This window comes from Protopterus annectens, chromosome 7.part0, assembly GCF_019279795.1.
Source record: "Protopterus annectens isolate FY-2018-M chromosome 7.part0, PAN1.0, whole genome shotgun sequence".
NCBI classification, from domain to species: domain Eukaryota; kingdom Metazoa; phylum Chordata; order Ceratodontiformes; family Protopteridae; genus Protopterus; species Protopterus annectens.
Genome location: NC_056739.1, coordinates 778048708 through 778065459, shown reverse-complemented (window position 1 = coordinate 778065459; position 16752 = coordinate 778048708). Strand labels below are relative to the sequence as shown.

Sequence of the window (16752 nt, the reverse complement as noted above, 5' to 3'; positions counted from 1 at the left end):
ACTAGGATTCAGTGGCAGCATCGATTACAATGGTTCCCTTGGCAAGGCTACACATGAGGCTTCTACAGTGGCTTTTATTAACACAGTGCTCCCCTTTGACTCACCCTATGTCCTTTCAGATGTGCATAACAAATCGATGCAAACAAGACTTATTTTGGTGTATGAAGCCAGAAAAACATCTATGGAGTCATCCTTTCTCCCCCTCTCAGCCCAAGGCCGTAGTGACCACGGACACTTCCCTGATGGGGTGGGGGGGCATTTACAGGGAATGACAGTCCAAGGCACTTGGTTCCCCCTTGGAAGCCAACTTACATATCAGTGTTCTAGAACTAAGGGCAGTGCTTCTAACATTGCAAGCATTCCAATCTGTCCTGCCGTCAGGGACAATCGCTATCCAGCTGGACAATATGTCCATCGTCTGGTATATCAACAAATAAGGGGGAACCAAGTCCTACTCGTTGTGTCGAGAAGCCATGAGAATTTGGCAATGGGCGATATCTTCCAACTGCTTTCTGATGGCAATGCACATTCCTGGGGATTCCAACTTAATTGCAGACAAACTGAGCAGATGTATTCTCCTGCCTCACGAGTGGTCCCTCAACCCTTTCATAGCGGCAAAAATCTTCAGTCACTGGGGCGAGCCTTGCTGCGATCTATTCGCATCTCCCGCAAACCACAAATGCAGAAGCTACTTTGCCCTAATTCCCACACAGGGGGAAACGCTGAGGGAAACTCTAGTAAACGATTGGCCCACAGGACTTCTTTATCCTTTCCTCCTCCTCCTCTGATCCCGCAGTTTCTAAAGAAAGCTCTTCAGCTGAGAAGCAAAGTAATCCTCATTGCACCCTTTTGGCTCCAACAAGTTTGGTTTCCCTTTCTTTGGCCTCACCTAATACACCAACCATGGATTCTAAATCCAACTCTGGAATTTCTGTCACGCCCGCAAGGGTTGATGCATCCAAACATATTGAGTCTCAAGCTGACAGCTTGGTTCCTCCACTTCCAGTAATTGCCAGGCAAAATAATATATCCTCCCCTGTACATAACATTCTTCTGGCTTCCCATAAACCATCCACCATGAAACTTTATCTCAGCAATTGGAAAAGAGTCATAATTTGGTATCAAGAGAAGGGAATAGACCCCTTTTCAGCTCCACTTAGTTTAAACAGTTAATTCACTAAAACATTAAATCCTTCTGTGGCTTGCAGGCTTAAGTAGTTTAATGACCTGAATAAACAATGTTGTGTTCTCGTTCTGAAACCCCTTTTGAATCTAAAGATATATATTGTATCCAGTATGACTACAGTTATGACTTACCTGACAGTAGAGAAAGTAGAGGCCGTCCTTGGTTACAGTAAATCCCCCATTCTCAGAGTTGTACTGTAGGGGATTTGACACATTGAGCTTTACTTCATTCCAGTCTTTGATGACTCCATTCAGTTCTGCAGGGATTAAAAACAAGAACTTGTCAAAGCTGAATGTTGAGTAATATATTATAGCAATATGTTAGAAGGCACTCATAGTAAAGCTGAGAGATATTTATTTAACTATTTCAAAAGACGTGCAAGTTTCAGTTATGCTTCTTGCTTCTCCTCATGAATCCATTTTTGAGAGCATAGACAGTATTGTTTTCTCTGGAAGTTAATATAGCAGTCTCCATCCTGAATAATTAACATGCTGGTGGTTTATGTAGATTCAGAAAGCAGTCTTACATTAAGTGGCTGTGTGGGTTACACATTCACCTCTGATGTTGCTAAGATCAGATGTCTATGCTTTCTATTTACTACCATCTGCTTGGGTTCATATGCATTTCTCTACAAATGCTGTTACCTGCTGATGTATACCCCAAATGAGAGACAAGATCAGTATGGAATTAGGGATAGAACTAGGGTGTTTTGAGTCATAGACCAACTTGTATATGATCTTCAAGAATGTATTCCCACCCTCAAGTGTATTCCCTTTCTAAACCCTGGGTGTTGCACATTTTTGGGCATCTTACCTTTTCACTATTGAAGAAAAATCCTGATATGACAGTTCTGAAAAACTACATTTATTCAAACTGGCTTTGCAAGGAAAAATGTTTAACATATTAAAAACCATTGTAAACAGACCTTTTTTTTAGTGCCTTGTGCTAGTTTTGTCGTAGACCTTTTTTTTAAAACTGAACATACTCCAGTATTAAATGGCCATAATGATCTGGTTTACATTGGTAATATAATGAAGTTGAAAATACAACGTAGAGCATCTTATACACAGAAGAATGTAAATTTATATAAACATGCACTAACATTTTCTTCATAAACTCCACTGCCCATTCCATTTCTAAGCTTAATGGAGGGACTGGCTGAACTGCATGCACCTTCCAACAGGGATGTACTGGCTACCTGGGTGGACACATCAAAGTTTTCTTAGGCCAGTATGAGAGGAAGCTATTAAACTGTCATCCTTTCTTCCCAGTGTTCCATTTTCCCAATTAAGCTTCCTGCAGCTGCAGCCAGGGGAGCTATTTATTCCTATACTATTATTTATTTTACATTTGTTGACCAGGTTTGTCTGACTGAGCTAAGTAGCCCTTTTGCAGCGGAGGCCCGGGGAGAAAAGCTCCACATGTTCTACAGATTATAAAAAAGTAATGCCTTTTGGCTTTTTCTAGTTATGGGTCACCACACTGGAACTCCGGTCCGCTAATGATTAGCAGTGGATTTTTATGGTGCCGAGTTGCCAGCCCGAAGCCCAACCTTCAAGGAAGGCACACCCATTCACGCACCTACCAAAAATAAGTAAACAATCAACAACTGGTTTACAGAAAATATTCAAAGCAACATATGCATAAAAACAAGGATTTACTACAGTAAACTAATCATTATGTCTGTCAGATTTAGAATCCTACATCATTCAGAATTACCAACAATAGTTTTGTCACCAGACATAAAATCTTACATTATGCAGAAAGGAATTATGTAATGTGCTTAGGATAGAGAATTTAATGTGAGATAAGGTCTAGAGAGTTAGAGAAAGTTACATAGGTTTGGAGCAGATAGGGGTGTGCAGTTAGGGTTGATAAGCTGTTTAAGGGGGGGGGTACAGATGCAGGTCCATTGGCTTAACAGGTACTCTTTAGTGGCTAGCTTGAATTGACTAAGTTGCTTGAGTGACCTGATCTCTAGTGGGAGTTTGTTCCATGCCTTAGATGGATTATAGCCATAGAGAATACATCCTTTCTTAGTTTTAGGTTTGTGGATTTGTAGCAGATCTAGATTAGAGCTCCACGAGGATCTAGCAGGTGAATAGTGGGAGATGACAGATGATAGGGTAGGACAGTAAGAAGGCTGATAAAGGATGGAGTGGATGATCTGGAGTTGAGGGAGAAGAAGATGATGAGGTAGTTCAAGCCAGTTAAGGTGTCTGAGTGAGAGAGAGTGATGTGACTTGTAAGTTTGATGTGCTGCAAATTTGGCTATTTTGTTATAGGTAGATTCAAGTTTGGCAAGGAGTGTGGAGCTGAGGTAAGTAAGAATTTGAGAGCCATAAAATAGACTGGGTAGGAGATAGGCATAAGAGAGAGTTACTTTAACTTCACTGGTGAGAAACTTTTTGTTGCGGTAGAGGAGCCCTAGTTTCTGATGAGATTTCTTGATACAGTTGTTAATATGTAGATCGAATTTAAGTTGGTCATCAATGATGACACCAAGGAGTTTATTGTTAGTTTCCACCTCGGTGTGTGTGTTATTGAGGGACAGGAGTGTATGTGGTTGTAGTTTTTAGAAAAAAAAAAACAGTAGCTTAGTTTTTTTTTTTGGGTTAAGAATAAGCTTATTATCAGAGCACCAGTTTTCTACTGAGTTAAAGGAAGTCTGTGTGGTAAAGATGAGTTCGGAGGGAGTGTCAGCAGTAGTGATGACAGTAGAGTCATCAGTGTATTGGACTAGTGATGACTGAAGACAAGAAGAATAAAGAAGATTAGTGAAGATGTTGAAAAGTAGTGGATCAAGGATGGAATGCTGGGGGACACCCATTTTAACTGGGAGAGGAGGGGAGAGTACAGATTGCCACTTCACTGCTTGAAATCTGTCAGTGGCTGGAAAACCAACCAACAGTAGCAGGGGAGAAGTAGTTAAGGTTGGTTAGTTTATTGTGAGAGAGTGAGATGAAAGTCAAAAGGAGAGATCTAAGAGAGAGCAGGCAGGAAGGCAAGTGTTATTTATTTGGCTGTAGGGCAGTAGTAGTACTATGCTTGGTCCTAAAAGCCATGTTGGGTAGGTGTAAGCAGATTTTCAGGAGAGTAGGTAGTAACTGGATGTTGTTTGTGTATTTTAGAGAACAGAAGAGAAGAGATGAGAGGATGTCTTAAATAAAATTAGTGAGGAGAAAATCTGATTTGTTAATTAGGTAGGACTACTGAAGAAAGATCCCCTTTTTTCTCAGCCAGAGCAGAGGTCTGGAGTAAATACCTCCTTTAAGGTCTTGCAGGAGTAAATGAGGAGGGATCATACCCATACCACAGGAACTGTAGCTGGGCAACTAACCTCTAACTACCTAGATCCAGGATTATCTGGATCTCATTCAGGGCTTTATCCTTCTGTGCCACAAAACTTTTAAGCTTGGTCTTCTTACCTGCTGTACATAAATGATGTGTTATAAGCTAATGAGCATATTTGCATATTACAGTCATTTTCAGAGGTGTTTGGTGACTGCCACCTGATGCCATAGTGGTGTGCTGGCATGTGCTAATTGTGCACATTACAGAACACAGAGAAGGCCACCTGATGCATAGCAATGTGCTGGTATGTGCAAACTGGGAACATTAACAGAACACTCAGAAGGCCACCTGATGCCATACAAGTGTGCTGGCATATGGTAACTATGCACATTAATAGAACACAGGAGGAACACACAGAGGCTGTGCTGAATTCAAACTAGCAGACTAACTGTGCAGACACAGAGACACACAGTGATATATATGATATAGCATATGTGCTAACATGTGCTAAACTGTGCATACACACAGAATACCAGCGGGACCACCTGATGCTATGTAAATGTGCTGGCATATGCTAACTGTGCACATTAAAAGAACATACAGAGGGCCACCTCTGTTGTTTTGAGCCCTGGGGTGGGGTGGGTGGGGCTCCCGTCTGGGGTTGGCTCCAGGCCAAGTTTCTGGGCATCCGGGTGTGACATGCTCCGGGGACAGGTGGGGGGTGGGGAGCTCAAGGACACACAGATTAAGACAAAAACAAGTTTCCTAAAACAAGCCAAGGATGGGGCAAATCTCCAAGGGGGCAGAAGAGCAAAAGCTCACCTGATCTTGATTATCAGTGTGAACATGAGCTGGGTTTAGACCATCATGAGACAAGTTAGTTTTCACCTACTGATGATGTTTTGTTGCCAGTGGTGCAATGCTACCATCTGTGGGATTATGACTGAACACCTCTAAGTCCGAATCCCACCTAAACATAATGATACAGTAGTGCCGCAGATCTCCGGTTGGCCAGAAATAACCTGCCACAAGGTCAGAGAGGAGAACTCCTCGTCACTGGGTTGGAGTGCGGATGGAAGGGGCCGCCTCTCTCCAGCAGTGCACCAGACATTCATGGGGAACCAGGTGCTAAATCATTTGTAGATGACCTTATTCTGGGAATCCCACAGTGAAGTGCCAGTGTCTGCTGAATGTGCTTTTTAATGTGACACAGAGTGCTACCTGATGACGTAACCATGTGTTAGCATTTGCTAAATGTGCATAATAGTACAATACAGAATGCATGTTAACACAAACCAGATTGCAACCTGTTGTCATAGCATGTGTTGTTATGTGCTAAATGTGCAAGGTAATGCAACACCGAGTGCCATCTGATTCCATAGCAGTGAACTTTTTTATTCATTCAGTCGAACCCAACTCTTCATGACCTCGAGGGCTTAGCATGCCAGGCCTGTCTGTCAAGAATTGCTTCCTTAAGTTTTTGTAGGTTCATAATCATTACTTCATTAATACTATCCATCCAGCCAGCTTAGCTTCTTCTGCCCACTTCTATTACTTATCCTAGCATCACTGTCTTATGAAGTGAATCCTGGCTTCAAATTATGTTGCCAAAGTATTTAAGTTTTAATTCTACTATCATAAGTTTTACTGAACAGTCTGGATTTACTGCCTTAACTGCTGACTAATTCAATCTTCATGCAGTCCATGGAACCCTTAAACATCTTCTCCAACACCACAGTTCAGAACTATCAATTTTCTGGAACATCATCTTACTTATAGTTAATTTCTATCAGTCATATGTTACTACTGGAAAAACACACAGATCTGATGTTGTCAATCGTCATTCTTCACTTTTGGGTATCGGTCCCAACCTTTGGAACCGACACAGCCGTTATATCAAGCTCACACCAGACAGAAATTTTCAAGTCAAAGCTACCCATAATGCCTGTCTTCCCTTCCCCCCAGATCTTGTTTGCCACATAGAATTTAGGATGTGTCAGCCATGTTCTCAGCTAAGTGCTAACTTCTTTCTTACATATATACATTTTTCTCTTTAGCTCTTAACTTGTTGCATAGTTGATATTTGTTGTTTCTGCTCTATTTTTTAGTGTGACTGCTTTATCTTACCTTTCTACCTTGTCTGGTAAAATATTTGACTTCCCATCATTGGTACAGGCCCCTCCCTTCCCTCTTACCTCTGGTAAATCTCTTAAATACCATCATTGGTATTGCCTTTCCCCCCTTTTTCTTCCCTTTACCCTTCATGGGTGTTTTTCTATAACTACCATTGTTGGTACAACTTTTATTAAAAATAAAAAAAGAGAATTCTTTACTCTGTTTTTTCCATTACTACTTCTGTGTGTGAGTAAGTTTGTGTCTGTGCATGTGCCTTCTAGGAGATTTTTTTTGAAAGATGGCAGAGAAGCATGAATGAACTACTGGTTTCAAGCCGTGCAAGGAATGTGGCACAAAGATGCCCGATTTGGATGGGCATCTTTCTTGTGTGTATCGTTTGGGGGTGCCACATTTAGAAATTCAACCACCCTGTGAACTCTGCAAGGGCTTCAGTGCTCGAACCCTTGCAGAGAGGCGCAACAAACTTATCCTCAAGGGCCTGTTAAAATGCCCTTTTAGTTAGTCTTTGTCTGAGGTGGAGACATCTAAGTCTCCCAAAAAAGAGTCAAAGAAAAGGAGTCAGTTTTTTCTGGCATCTCCTAAAACTCATGAGTCTAAAGCTACAAGGGCCAGGTCCCATCTCATCTCTCGGAACCAAGGCCTAAGATACTAAAATCAACACCCACTGCTTTTCCAGCACCGAAGCCTGTAGTTTTCCCTACGGTGCTAATGACTATTAAACCTACAAAAGTCATATGGCACCAACATTTTCATCGGTACCAATGACCCTCTCGGCACCAACAGTAGTTTCTCCCATACCAGTTACTTCCTCCCCAGCAAAACAAATTATTGGTCAGCTGACCATGGTGCTGAAAGTCAAGAGTATACCCAGGACTAGGTATTCCCCATCTATAGACCCCTTCTTGGGTCAGCAATTAAGCCTATTCATTGAAAGACCAGAATCACCCTCAGGGATGTCCATCCATTCCACCAGGAGTCTTTCAGAGCTTGATGCAGTCAGATTAGTGGATCTGCTCTTGGCAGCCAGAGGTCTCCCTGTCCCAGCTAGGACCTCTCTCCCATCTGGAACCGAGGTTTACTCTCCAGGGAGTCTCACTTTTGTTCCTCCTTCAACCTCTCCACAGGTCTTGGAGCCTTCAACTTCGACATTCTCGGTGCCAACTACTTCGGTGCTGATGGTGGACCTCACCTTGGCTCCAGAACCGACTCTGTGGTCAGTGGCTCTGTCGGAGCTGACCGACAGGACTGTGACTTGGCTACCGGCTCCAGGATTCCTGGATCGGCTCTGATTTTTTTCCATGGCATCATCTATGGTTCCTGGTGCCCTTGCAGTTTAGAGTCCTCTTGCAGCTCCTACTCTGGAGGTGGGCTCATCGGAGCGGGGTGTGACCCCGGTTCCAAGGTTGTCTTTATCAGTTCTGGGCTCCCATCCTCTTCGGGCTGTCCTGTCTTCCAGATTATGGAGAGAGCCCTGGCTTCTGCAGGCTCACAGCTGGCACCATTCCAGTCAGAGTGTCACATCTGTATATCCTCTGGTTCGCAGCTGTCACAACCTGCTACACTGGGGCAGTGCGCACAAAAGCAGCAAGACACCCCATTGGAGGGTCCCCTCTCTTCAGAGTCCTCCTCAGATCTTCCGAATGAGGAACCACCCCATAAAAGAATGTGCTAGAGGGAAGCACCTGGATTCCCCAGAAGAATCGGTCACATAGGATTCAGAGTTCAGTGAAGTGGAAGGGTCCCCTCGATCACCCCAGAAGATGTCTCCTTCAGAGACATCCTGGAAATTTTAAAACAGAGGGTGATTGGAAGTCCACAAACCCATCCTCAGAGCAATCTGTTTTCTTGCAGGCTTTTCATGCCCACCTTTCTACTTTTTGGGTGACCCCACCTGCTGATGAACTGGTCAAACTCATAATGCAGCATGCGTGGCAGGCCCCTGATACTATACAGCCAATTCCTTGGAGACTGGACAAAATTATTTCCATGCCCAAGAATCAGCTTCATTGGTCAAAAGGTCTAGCAGTAGATGCCATAGTAGGGGTGGCTGCCACAAAGAAGGAATTCATTGAGGAGAGTCCAGCAGTCCATCCTCCTAACCTAGAGTCCAGGATGATGGACAGATTTTGGAAGCAGGTCTTTGCTTCGACCTTCTCCATACGGTCCTTGAATTTTTGGCACATTTTACGTGACTCCAAAGGGATCTGATAACCAAACTTTCAGTACCCTTAGCAGGAACAGTGTCTGATGAGGTCCGTGATAAGGTCGCTTCTCAGCTTGCCACCCTAGAGTCCATCTCCAACTTGTCCATGCGTCTTATTGCACATACAGCCAAAGGGACATCCAGGGCAGTGGGTACAGGCGTTGCCATTAGGTGTCATGCCTGGATGCACTTGTGTGACTTTATGGACCCTTTCAAGTCTTCCTTTATCAGTGCTCCCATTGATGCTTCATCCCTTTTTGACCAAAAAGTTAGAGACACATTAGCCAGGTGTGAGAAGGACGGAAAGACCCTTTCTGCTGTGGGCTTTTTTCCACTCCTCAATGACCTTACTCCAGGAATCAGAGGAGTGGAAAGATGTGGTTCAGGAAGTCCCAAGGGCCTTTTCAGGATGCATGTGGCGAGTATTCTTCCCAGGGCAGAGGGGGGAACTCTTCTGGAATACGCCGCTCCCATGGCAGAGGGGGCCTGCATAACCAGGTTTCTAGGGATTCTTTCTCTGGACAACCCTACCAGCACTCCTGTGCAGCAGCCCGATTGCTTACCTCAGGAGGCAGTTGGAAGAAGATTTTCTCTGCACCATGCAGCCTGGCACTTCTTGGGTGCAGACAATAATTACCAGAGGTTACCATATCTCCTTCAGTCTTTATCCCGGACCACAAAGACAAATCCCCGATGTTCCACCCAGTCAAAGGGATATAGCAGCACTCAAAATCCAAAACCTGCTTCAAAAAAGAGTCATCCAAGCAGCCCCACCAGACCAAATACGATCTGGATTTTACTCAAGATTCTTTTTAGTGCCAAAAAAGACAGGGGGCTGGAGGCCAGTCTTAGACCTCAGTGTATTGAACAAGTTTGTTCAACAAACAAAATTCCAGATGGTCACACTTCAGTCTATTCTTCCTTTTCTGGAGAAAAATAATTTGATGTACTCTATAGATCTTCAGGATGTGTATTACCAAATAAAAATGGACAAACACTCCAGGAAATACCTGTGCTTCTGGCTAGGAGCCAGTCATTTCCAATTTTGAGCACTGCCCTTTGGTCTCACCACAGGCCCCAGGGTGTTCAGCAAATGCATGGCAATGGTAACAGCTCATTTAAGGCTACAAGTATTCTGGGTGTTTCCATATTTAGATGACTAGTTCTTCACCACCCCCACCAGGTATCTGCTGCTTTCTGCCTTGGACACCGTTCTAAGACTTGCAGAGTTCTTAGGCATCTTGATCAACAGAGAAAAGTCAAAGTTATCCCCCACACAGGACATAGAATTAATCTGAGCAAGACTAAACACATGATCCTGCATGGCTGCTCTTCGTCTTTACAGACTGGAGAACTTGAGGTTGCAACTAAAAATAATACTCTCTCAAGTCAAAGTTCTGGTCCGTCAGGTCTTACAGTTCCTTGGGTCCATGGCAGCAGCAATGACCTTAGTTCCCCTGGCGAGATACCACATGAGGTTACTTCAGTGGCTTTGGTCAGTGTTAACTCATCCAGTGTCCCATCCAATCTGAATAACCAACCGGTGCATGCAGGACTTACACTGGTGGATGAGGCCTGAAGACAAATTTTTGGAGCCGCCCCTTTTCCCCCTCTCAGCCCAAGGCTATAGTGACTATGGATGCATTCCTGATGGGGGGGGGGGCATGTTCAGGGACAGACAGTCCAAGGTACTTGATCCCCTACAGAGGCCAGTTTGCACATCAACATCCTAGAACTGAGGGCACTGCTCTTAGCATTGCAAGCATTCCCATCTACCCTCCCTCTAGGGACAATTGCTATTCAGTCAGACAACATGTCAGTAGTCTGGTACATCAACAAACAAGGGGGATCCAGATCCTACCCCTTTGTCGGGAATCCCTAAGAGTTTGGCAATGGGCGATCAACTCCAACTGCTTTCTGTTAGCAACACACATTCTGGGGAACTCCAGTGTGATTGCGGACAAACTGAGCAGATGCATTCTCCTGCCTCACAAGTGGTCTCTCAATCCCAGTGTTGCGGCAGAGATTTTCCATCGATGGGGTCAGCCTTGCTGTGATCTGTTTGCCTCTCCCACAAACCACAAATGCAGCAGCTACTTTGCCCTGGTCCCCCCTTGGGGGGAGTCCCTGAGAGATGCTCTTCTCCACGATTGGCCCCTGGGACTTCTTTATGCCTTTCCATCAATCCCCCTAATTCCCCAATTTCTAAAGAAAGCAAGTTGAGAAGCAAAGTGATTCTCATTGCACCTTATTGGCCCCGTCAAGTCTGGTTTCCATTTCTGTGGCCTCATTTAATTTACCATCCATGGATTGTGGCTCCAATCCCAGATCTGTTGTCTCATCCACAGGGCCTGGTCCATCCCAACCTACAAAATTTCAAGCCGACAGCTTGGCTTCTCCACTTCCAGTAATTTCCAGGCAAAATAACTTATCTTCCCCAGTATAAAATATACTTCTGTCTTCGCATAAACCACCCACCAGAAAACTTTATCTTAGCAAATGGAAGCGATTTGCATATTGGTCTGATGAAAAGGGTACTGAGCATTTTTCAGCCTCTGTCGAAGAGATCTTGGAATATTTATCCACCTTATTCCAGTTAGGAGCCTCTATTTCTACTATTAGAGTTCATTTAACTCCCATTTCAAATTTCTGTAATGGTTTCAATGAACTTTCTCTGATGTCCCACTGGTTCTGCAAAACCTTTCTGAAGGGTGCTTTACATTTGAAATCACCTTTCAAAGAGCTCATTGCACCTTGGAGTTTAACATTGGTCTTACAAAGTTTGGTCCATCTGCCTTTCGAGCCAGCAGCCACTTATGATATCAAGTTCTTTTTTTGGAAAACTCTATTCCTGGTAGCTGTCATGTCAGCCAGGAGAATCTCAGAATTACAGGCTGTGTGTGTAAAATACCTGTATATAATTTTTCACAAAGCAAGAGTATCACTCAGGACTAATCCTTCCTTTTTGCCTAAAGTGTTTTCAGATTTTAATATAAATCAGTCCGTTAATCTACCAGTTTTCTTCCCAAATTCCTCGAACAAAGGAGAATATTGTTTACATTTGTTGGATGTACACAGACAATTACGTTTTTACTTGAATAGAACAAAATCTTTCAGAAAATTGGACCAATTGTTCCTATCCTTTTTGGGTCCTAGACTGGGCACACCAGTTTTGAAAGTTACCCTGTCAAAGTGGTTGAGGAATTGCATCACTTTTATTTATTAACAGAATAAACTGGACTTATCAACAAAAGTTAGGGCGCATTCTACCAGATCTGTTTCCACTTCAGTAGCCTTTCATGCCAGAGCTTCTATGGATGACATATTTGCACCAGCAACTTGGTCTACTCCCCATACCCTTATCACTCATTAGAAATTGGATATGGTCTCCAGGGGAAGAGCATCCTTTGGCTCTATGGTATTGAGGAATATCCTTCCCTAAGGCCTCCCTAGGTCTAAAGTAGCTACAGTCCAGAATGAATGAAGATTGACAACATCAGATAAAGAAGTTATGTTCTTACCATAATGTTCCATCTGTGTTGTCGACCTTCATTTATTTTTGACATCCCACCCATCTTCCCCCTCCTAAGACTTCTGGAGGTTAGGAATTAGTCAAGGGATCCTGGTAAGGTTGTTCCTCAGACAAAGCTTCTGTCATTTTCTACTCTATAGGCAAACTCAATCTGAGGGGATCGGAAGATAGGCATTATGGGTAGCCATGGCTTGAGAGTTTCTGGCTGGTGCAAACTTAATATAATAACCAAGTTGGTTCCAAGGGTTGGAACTGAGACCCAACAGTCAAGAATGAATGAAGATCGACAACACAGATGGAACGTTATGGTAAGAACATAACTTCTTTTTTTGATTATACAGACCTTTGTTGACAATGTGATGTTTTTGCTCTTTAAAATTTTATTTAAATTTACCATAGATTTCCTTCTGGACAGGAAAGAATATTTTAATTTCATGACTGCAGTAACCATCTGTCGAGATCTTTAAGGCCAATAAATTAAAATCTGTCACTGTCTCCACTTCTTTCCTATCCATTTGCAAAGAATCAATAGGGCTTGATGACATGATTTTAGTTTCTGGGTTGATCCAATCCATACATTTTAACTGTTGGACTGGTCCCTGCAGGTTCCTCTTCTTGGCATTGTTTAGCACCTATCTACTGCAACCTCAAACTCCTCCCCAGTTTCTCCTTGCACACTAGCAAACTGACTCTCTCAAGATCTCATCACTTTTTTAGCTTCAGGCAGATCTTCTGCAACTCAATTGTTAATTATTTCAAATACTGGAATCTTTCTTTAAATGATAACATTCATGTTTTCTCACATTTTCATTACTGTTGTTTGTTCCACAGCGTTATTGCAGTTTATTCCAGTTTCTATAAAATTGTTTTGTCTCATCTCAGTTGACTTCCCTGTTACCAACTAAACTGCTGTAATATTTCTTTCCTATCTCATGATTTTCCCTTTCTCCCTTAAATCAAAAATAACATTATTTAGACAAAGTTTACTAGCAGAAATATTCTTTTTTTTTTTCAATAGTGGGTCTTGGCATAGATTGCTTAATTGTAAAGTGATTTATGTGTTTGCTTGTTCTTATGACTTTGACTTTATTTGTATCCATGGAAAGGGACAAGACCTCCAGATTAATGAATATACTGAAAGAGGCCCTAAGATACCTCTGGAGGATCCATACCATTTGTGAGTGGTTTGCCACGAGTAAGAATACCTCATAGCATATTGTGCAATCTGCATAAACATTAGTTCCTGAAGGCTTCTTGTCAGGAGAAACAAATTAAAACTGAAGGACTTTCTCCCAAGTGATGATGAAAATAGGACAGTTTGGAAGAAAAGTGTAAGAACAGAACATTAGAAGAGAACAGGATTGTCATTGAGGATCTTCCTTCAGTTGTTAAAGTTTTCCAGATTGGAACCTACTACTACGTTAACACAGGATCTTCCAGGGCACCATCAGTACAGCTGATCACTCTTCCACTGGGAGCTGTCTTCCCTGGCCAGCCTGCATCCTCTTACTCAGTGCTGATAAGAAGACTGCATAGCTTTCCCTTCGAGCAGGAGATGCCAAAATATCTCCAGTCTAGGTCTTCTGCTACATTATTGAAAAGGTCTTCATAGTTGGTAAGAAGCCCTACTGCAACCACTGACAGGGGTAAAGTGATGATGGCCTTCCTTAATATCCAACTGGAACTTAGTGTCATCTTGGCCCTCTCTGCTTTCAAAGCAGTCAGTTTGAGTCTTGGACCTTCTACTTGGCTTCCACCTTGTGCCAGGCTTCAACAGCAGGAGTTTTGGAGACACTTAATAGAACCTGTTGCCATCAGGAGCACCGGTAAAGTCTTCTTCATCAGTGCCCTTAGTACTGGTAACATTGGCATTAGCAGTTGGTGGTGAGAGTCAGTAGTTCCAGGACTTTTGGCATTGATGTGCTAATACTGAGATTGGCTGCTACTCCTTTAGGGTTATTCATGATGTTTATACAAATTTCATTCAAATCTTCACTGATGAAGGGTCACATAACATTACAGTCAGGCCTGGTACTGATGGGAGTCAGCATTGTGACTTCTGCATCAATCTTTGTGTTGACTCATGTGATGGTTCCTACCCCATTACTGTTGACATTTTTAACACCAAAAACCGAGGTGAGAGAATTGGTCTCAAATTAACTTTCAGGATTTAAATCATAACAATGTATCAAACCAGGAATAAACTAGTGCAGTTTTTTGTTTTCCTCTAGTAATGTGTGACTGTGAGAGCTGGATTGTAAGCAAGACTGTGTTCCATAAAGTACGTTCATATACAACAACAAGCACTTTTTGACATATGTTTGACTTTCATAAAGTGCAATTTGCACTCTGGTTTTCAGCGCTTAATTTATTTTACATTTAGCTCCTAAGATTTATAGCTGTGGAACAGACACCTACCATTGGTCTGGTCTTGCATACCATCCAGCTTTCAGCCATGAGTTGATTATGTCCAGCAGAACCAGGTACCAGAAGGTCTCTTTAGACCCTGAAGATATGGGGAGGAGATTTCTCCTGAGCAATTGGACAATTTCACATGGAGCTTTCCAAGGAATAGGAAGTACAAGAGGAGACGCACAGACTTGCCAACAGTTCCACCCCAGGCACTAACTTGATGAAGTGGGGAAGTGGAGCCCTCCAAGTCATCTTCTGAAGATTCTAGGCTGAGAGAAATCCTGTATGTGATGCACCATTGGGGAATTTGGCCCATTTACCCCACCACACTAGAAAAAATATCCTTAGTCCACCTCCTAACAGAATGATGGATCTTAGTTATCAGTGAGCATCTAAAGAACCAGATGTTGTACAGCCCATCTCTAGAAAACCTGACAAGGTTCATAGGCTGCTTAGGAAACCCTTATGGACTATATTGTTGTGTCAGTAGCCACAAACAGAGAGGTACCTGAGAAGGCCAGGCAATTCATACCCCAGATAAGAAGTCCAAAGCCATGGATCACCTTGGAAAGCATGTATTCATGTTAAGTATAAACACAGTGCCATTTACTGCTTGATGCACATGACAAAATTTCAGAAAGATCTAACTTTTAAAACACTATGGTCCCTTGAAGAAGCTCCCAGCAGTAACACATGACAACAGATGGAGTCAGAACAATGAAAACAATTACCATGTTTCTATGAGATCTTTACATAATGGTGCAGATGGAACAGTGAAGACAGCAGGATTAGGCATCACTGTGAGGTGCACACCTGGCTCAGGTATGCAGAACAGTTCAGGGCAGCTTTTATAATACCCATGTGAAAAGTCCACCATGTTTGGACTGAAAGTGAAAGATAGATTACAACACAGTGAGCAGCAAAGCAAATCCTTCACCTTTGCTGGAGAAACTTATAAGAGCTGCAATGATGCTATAAGAGATATCAAAAGGGAGTGAAAAATATTTGGTTTAGAAAGTCGCAGTAGACCCAGCATAAACATGTAAAACAGGAATGGTTCACAGAACCGGGGTACTGTAGTCCTTCCTTCAGGAAAAGCAAGTAGATCTTGAGAGGATTTGTCAGATTTTCCACCTCTGGGGCAGACAGAGGTCACAATTTCTTTCTGCCAAAAGTATGGCTGGCCATCACTCAGGATAGTTGGATCAGGGAAATCATATCCAGAGGCTAATCTGGGGCATTTCTCCCTGGGCCTCTGCTGAAAACAGGCTCTGTGGTACCTAGTCGGACATTCCCGATCAACAAATGTTAAATAAAAAAAAATAAAAAAATAAATAAATAAAAATAATCATTTCCCTTTTCAAAAGCTCCTCCATTGCCATTTAGTCCTCTCCCAGATGTTCCCACCCCAGCAAAAGAAGGTGGCATTTCACGAGGTCATCAACTTACAAAAATGAGCAATCTGAAGAAATTCACCTAGACCAGAAAAGATCTGTGTTTTACTCAAGGTGGTTTTTGGTACTGAAGAAGAAAAAGGACCTACGACCTATACTGGATCTCAGTTGCCTGAACCAGTGTATTTGAAAAACAGCATTCCAGATGGTCACATTGCAGTCTATCCATCCTGCCTATAGGAAGGAGGCTGAATATGCTCTTTATATCTTCAGGATGTCTACCTGCACATAAAAAGCAAAGCTGCCCAGGAGTTTCCTATGCTGAATTTTAGTCTGTTATTATTAAGCCATCACTTTTGAATTCACTTCAGCCTCCAAGGTGTTTGCAAATTGCATGGCTACGCTTGTGGCACATCTCATGGTACTGGGGAGTTCTCATTATCTGGATGACTGGCTCATAGCTACCAACTCAGAGATTCTCTCACCAAGGCATGGGAGTATTCTGTTCAGTTATGCCAAAGTCACATCTTGGCCAACATGGGCATTGATGTTTATCGTTTGTCACCTGGAATACCTTAACATTTGCAAGTGTTCC

At 42.8% G+C, this 16752-nt stretch overlaps 1 protein-coding gene across 1 annotated transcript in view; it reads right to left on the bottom strand.

The window, feature by feature from the left end:
* Positions 1 to 16752, bottom strand: part of TNFSF12 (TNF superfamily member 12) — a 199941-nt gene that overhangs the window by 39625 nt on the left and 143564 nt on the right. The window contains exon 4 of the mRNA XM_044076337.1: positions 1318 to 1442. Within this exon, the coding sequence (XP_043932272.1) occupies positions 1318 to 1442 (125 nt within the window). The remainder of the gene's footprint in view (positions 1 to 1317; positions 1443 to 16752) is intronic.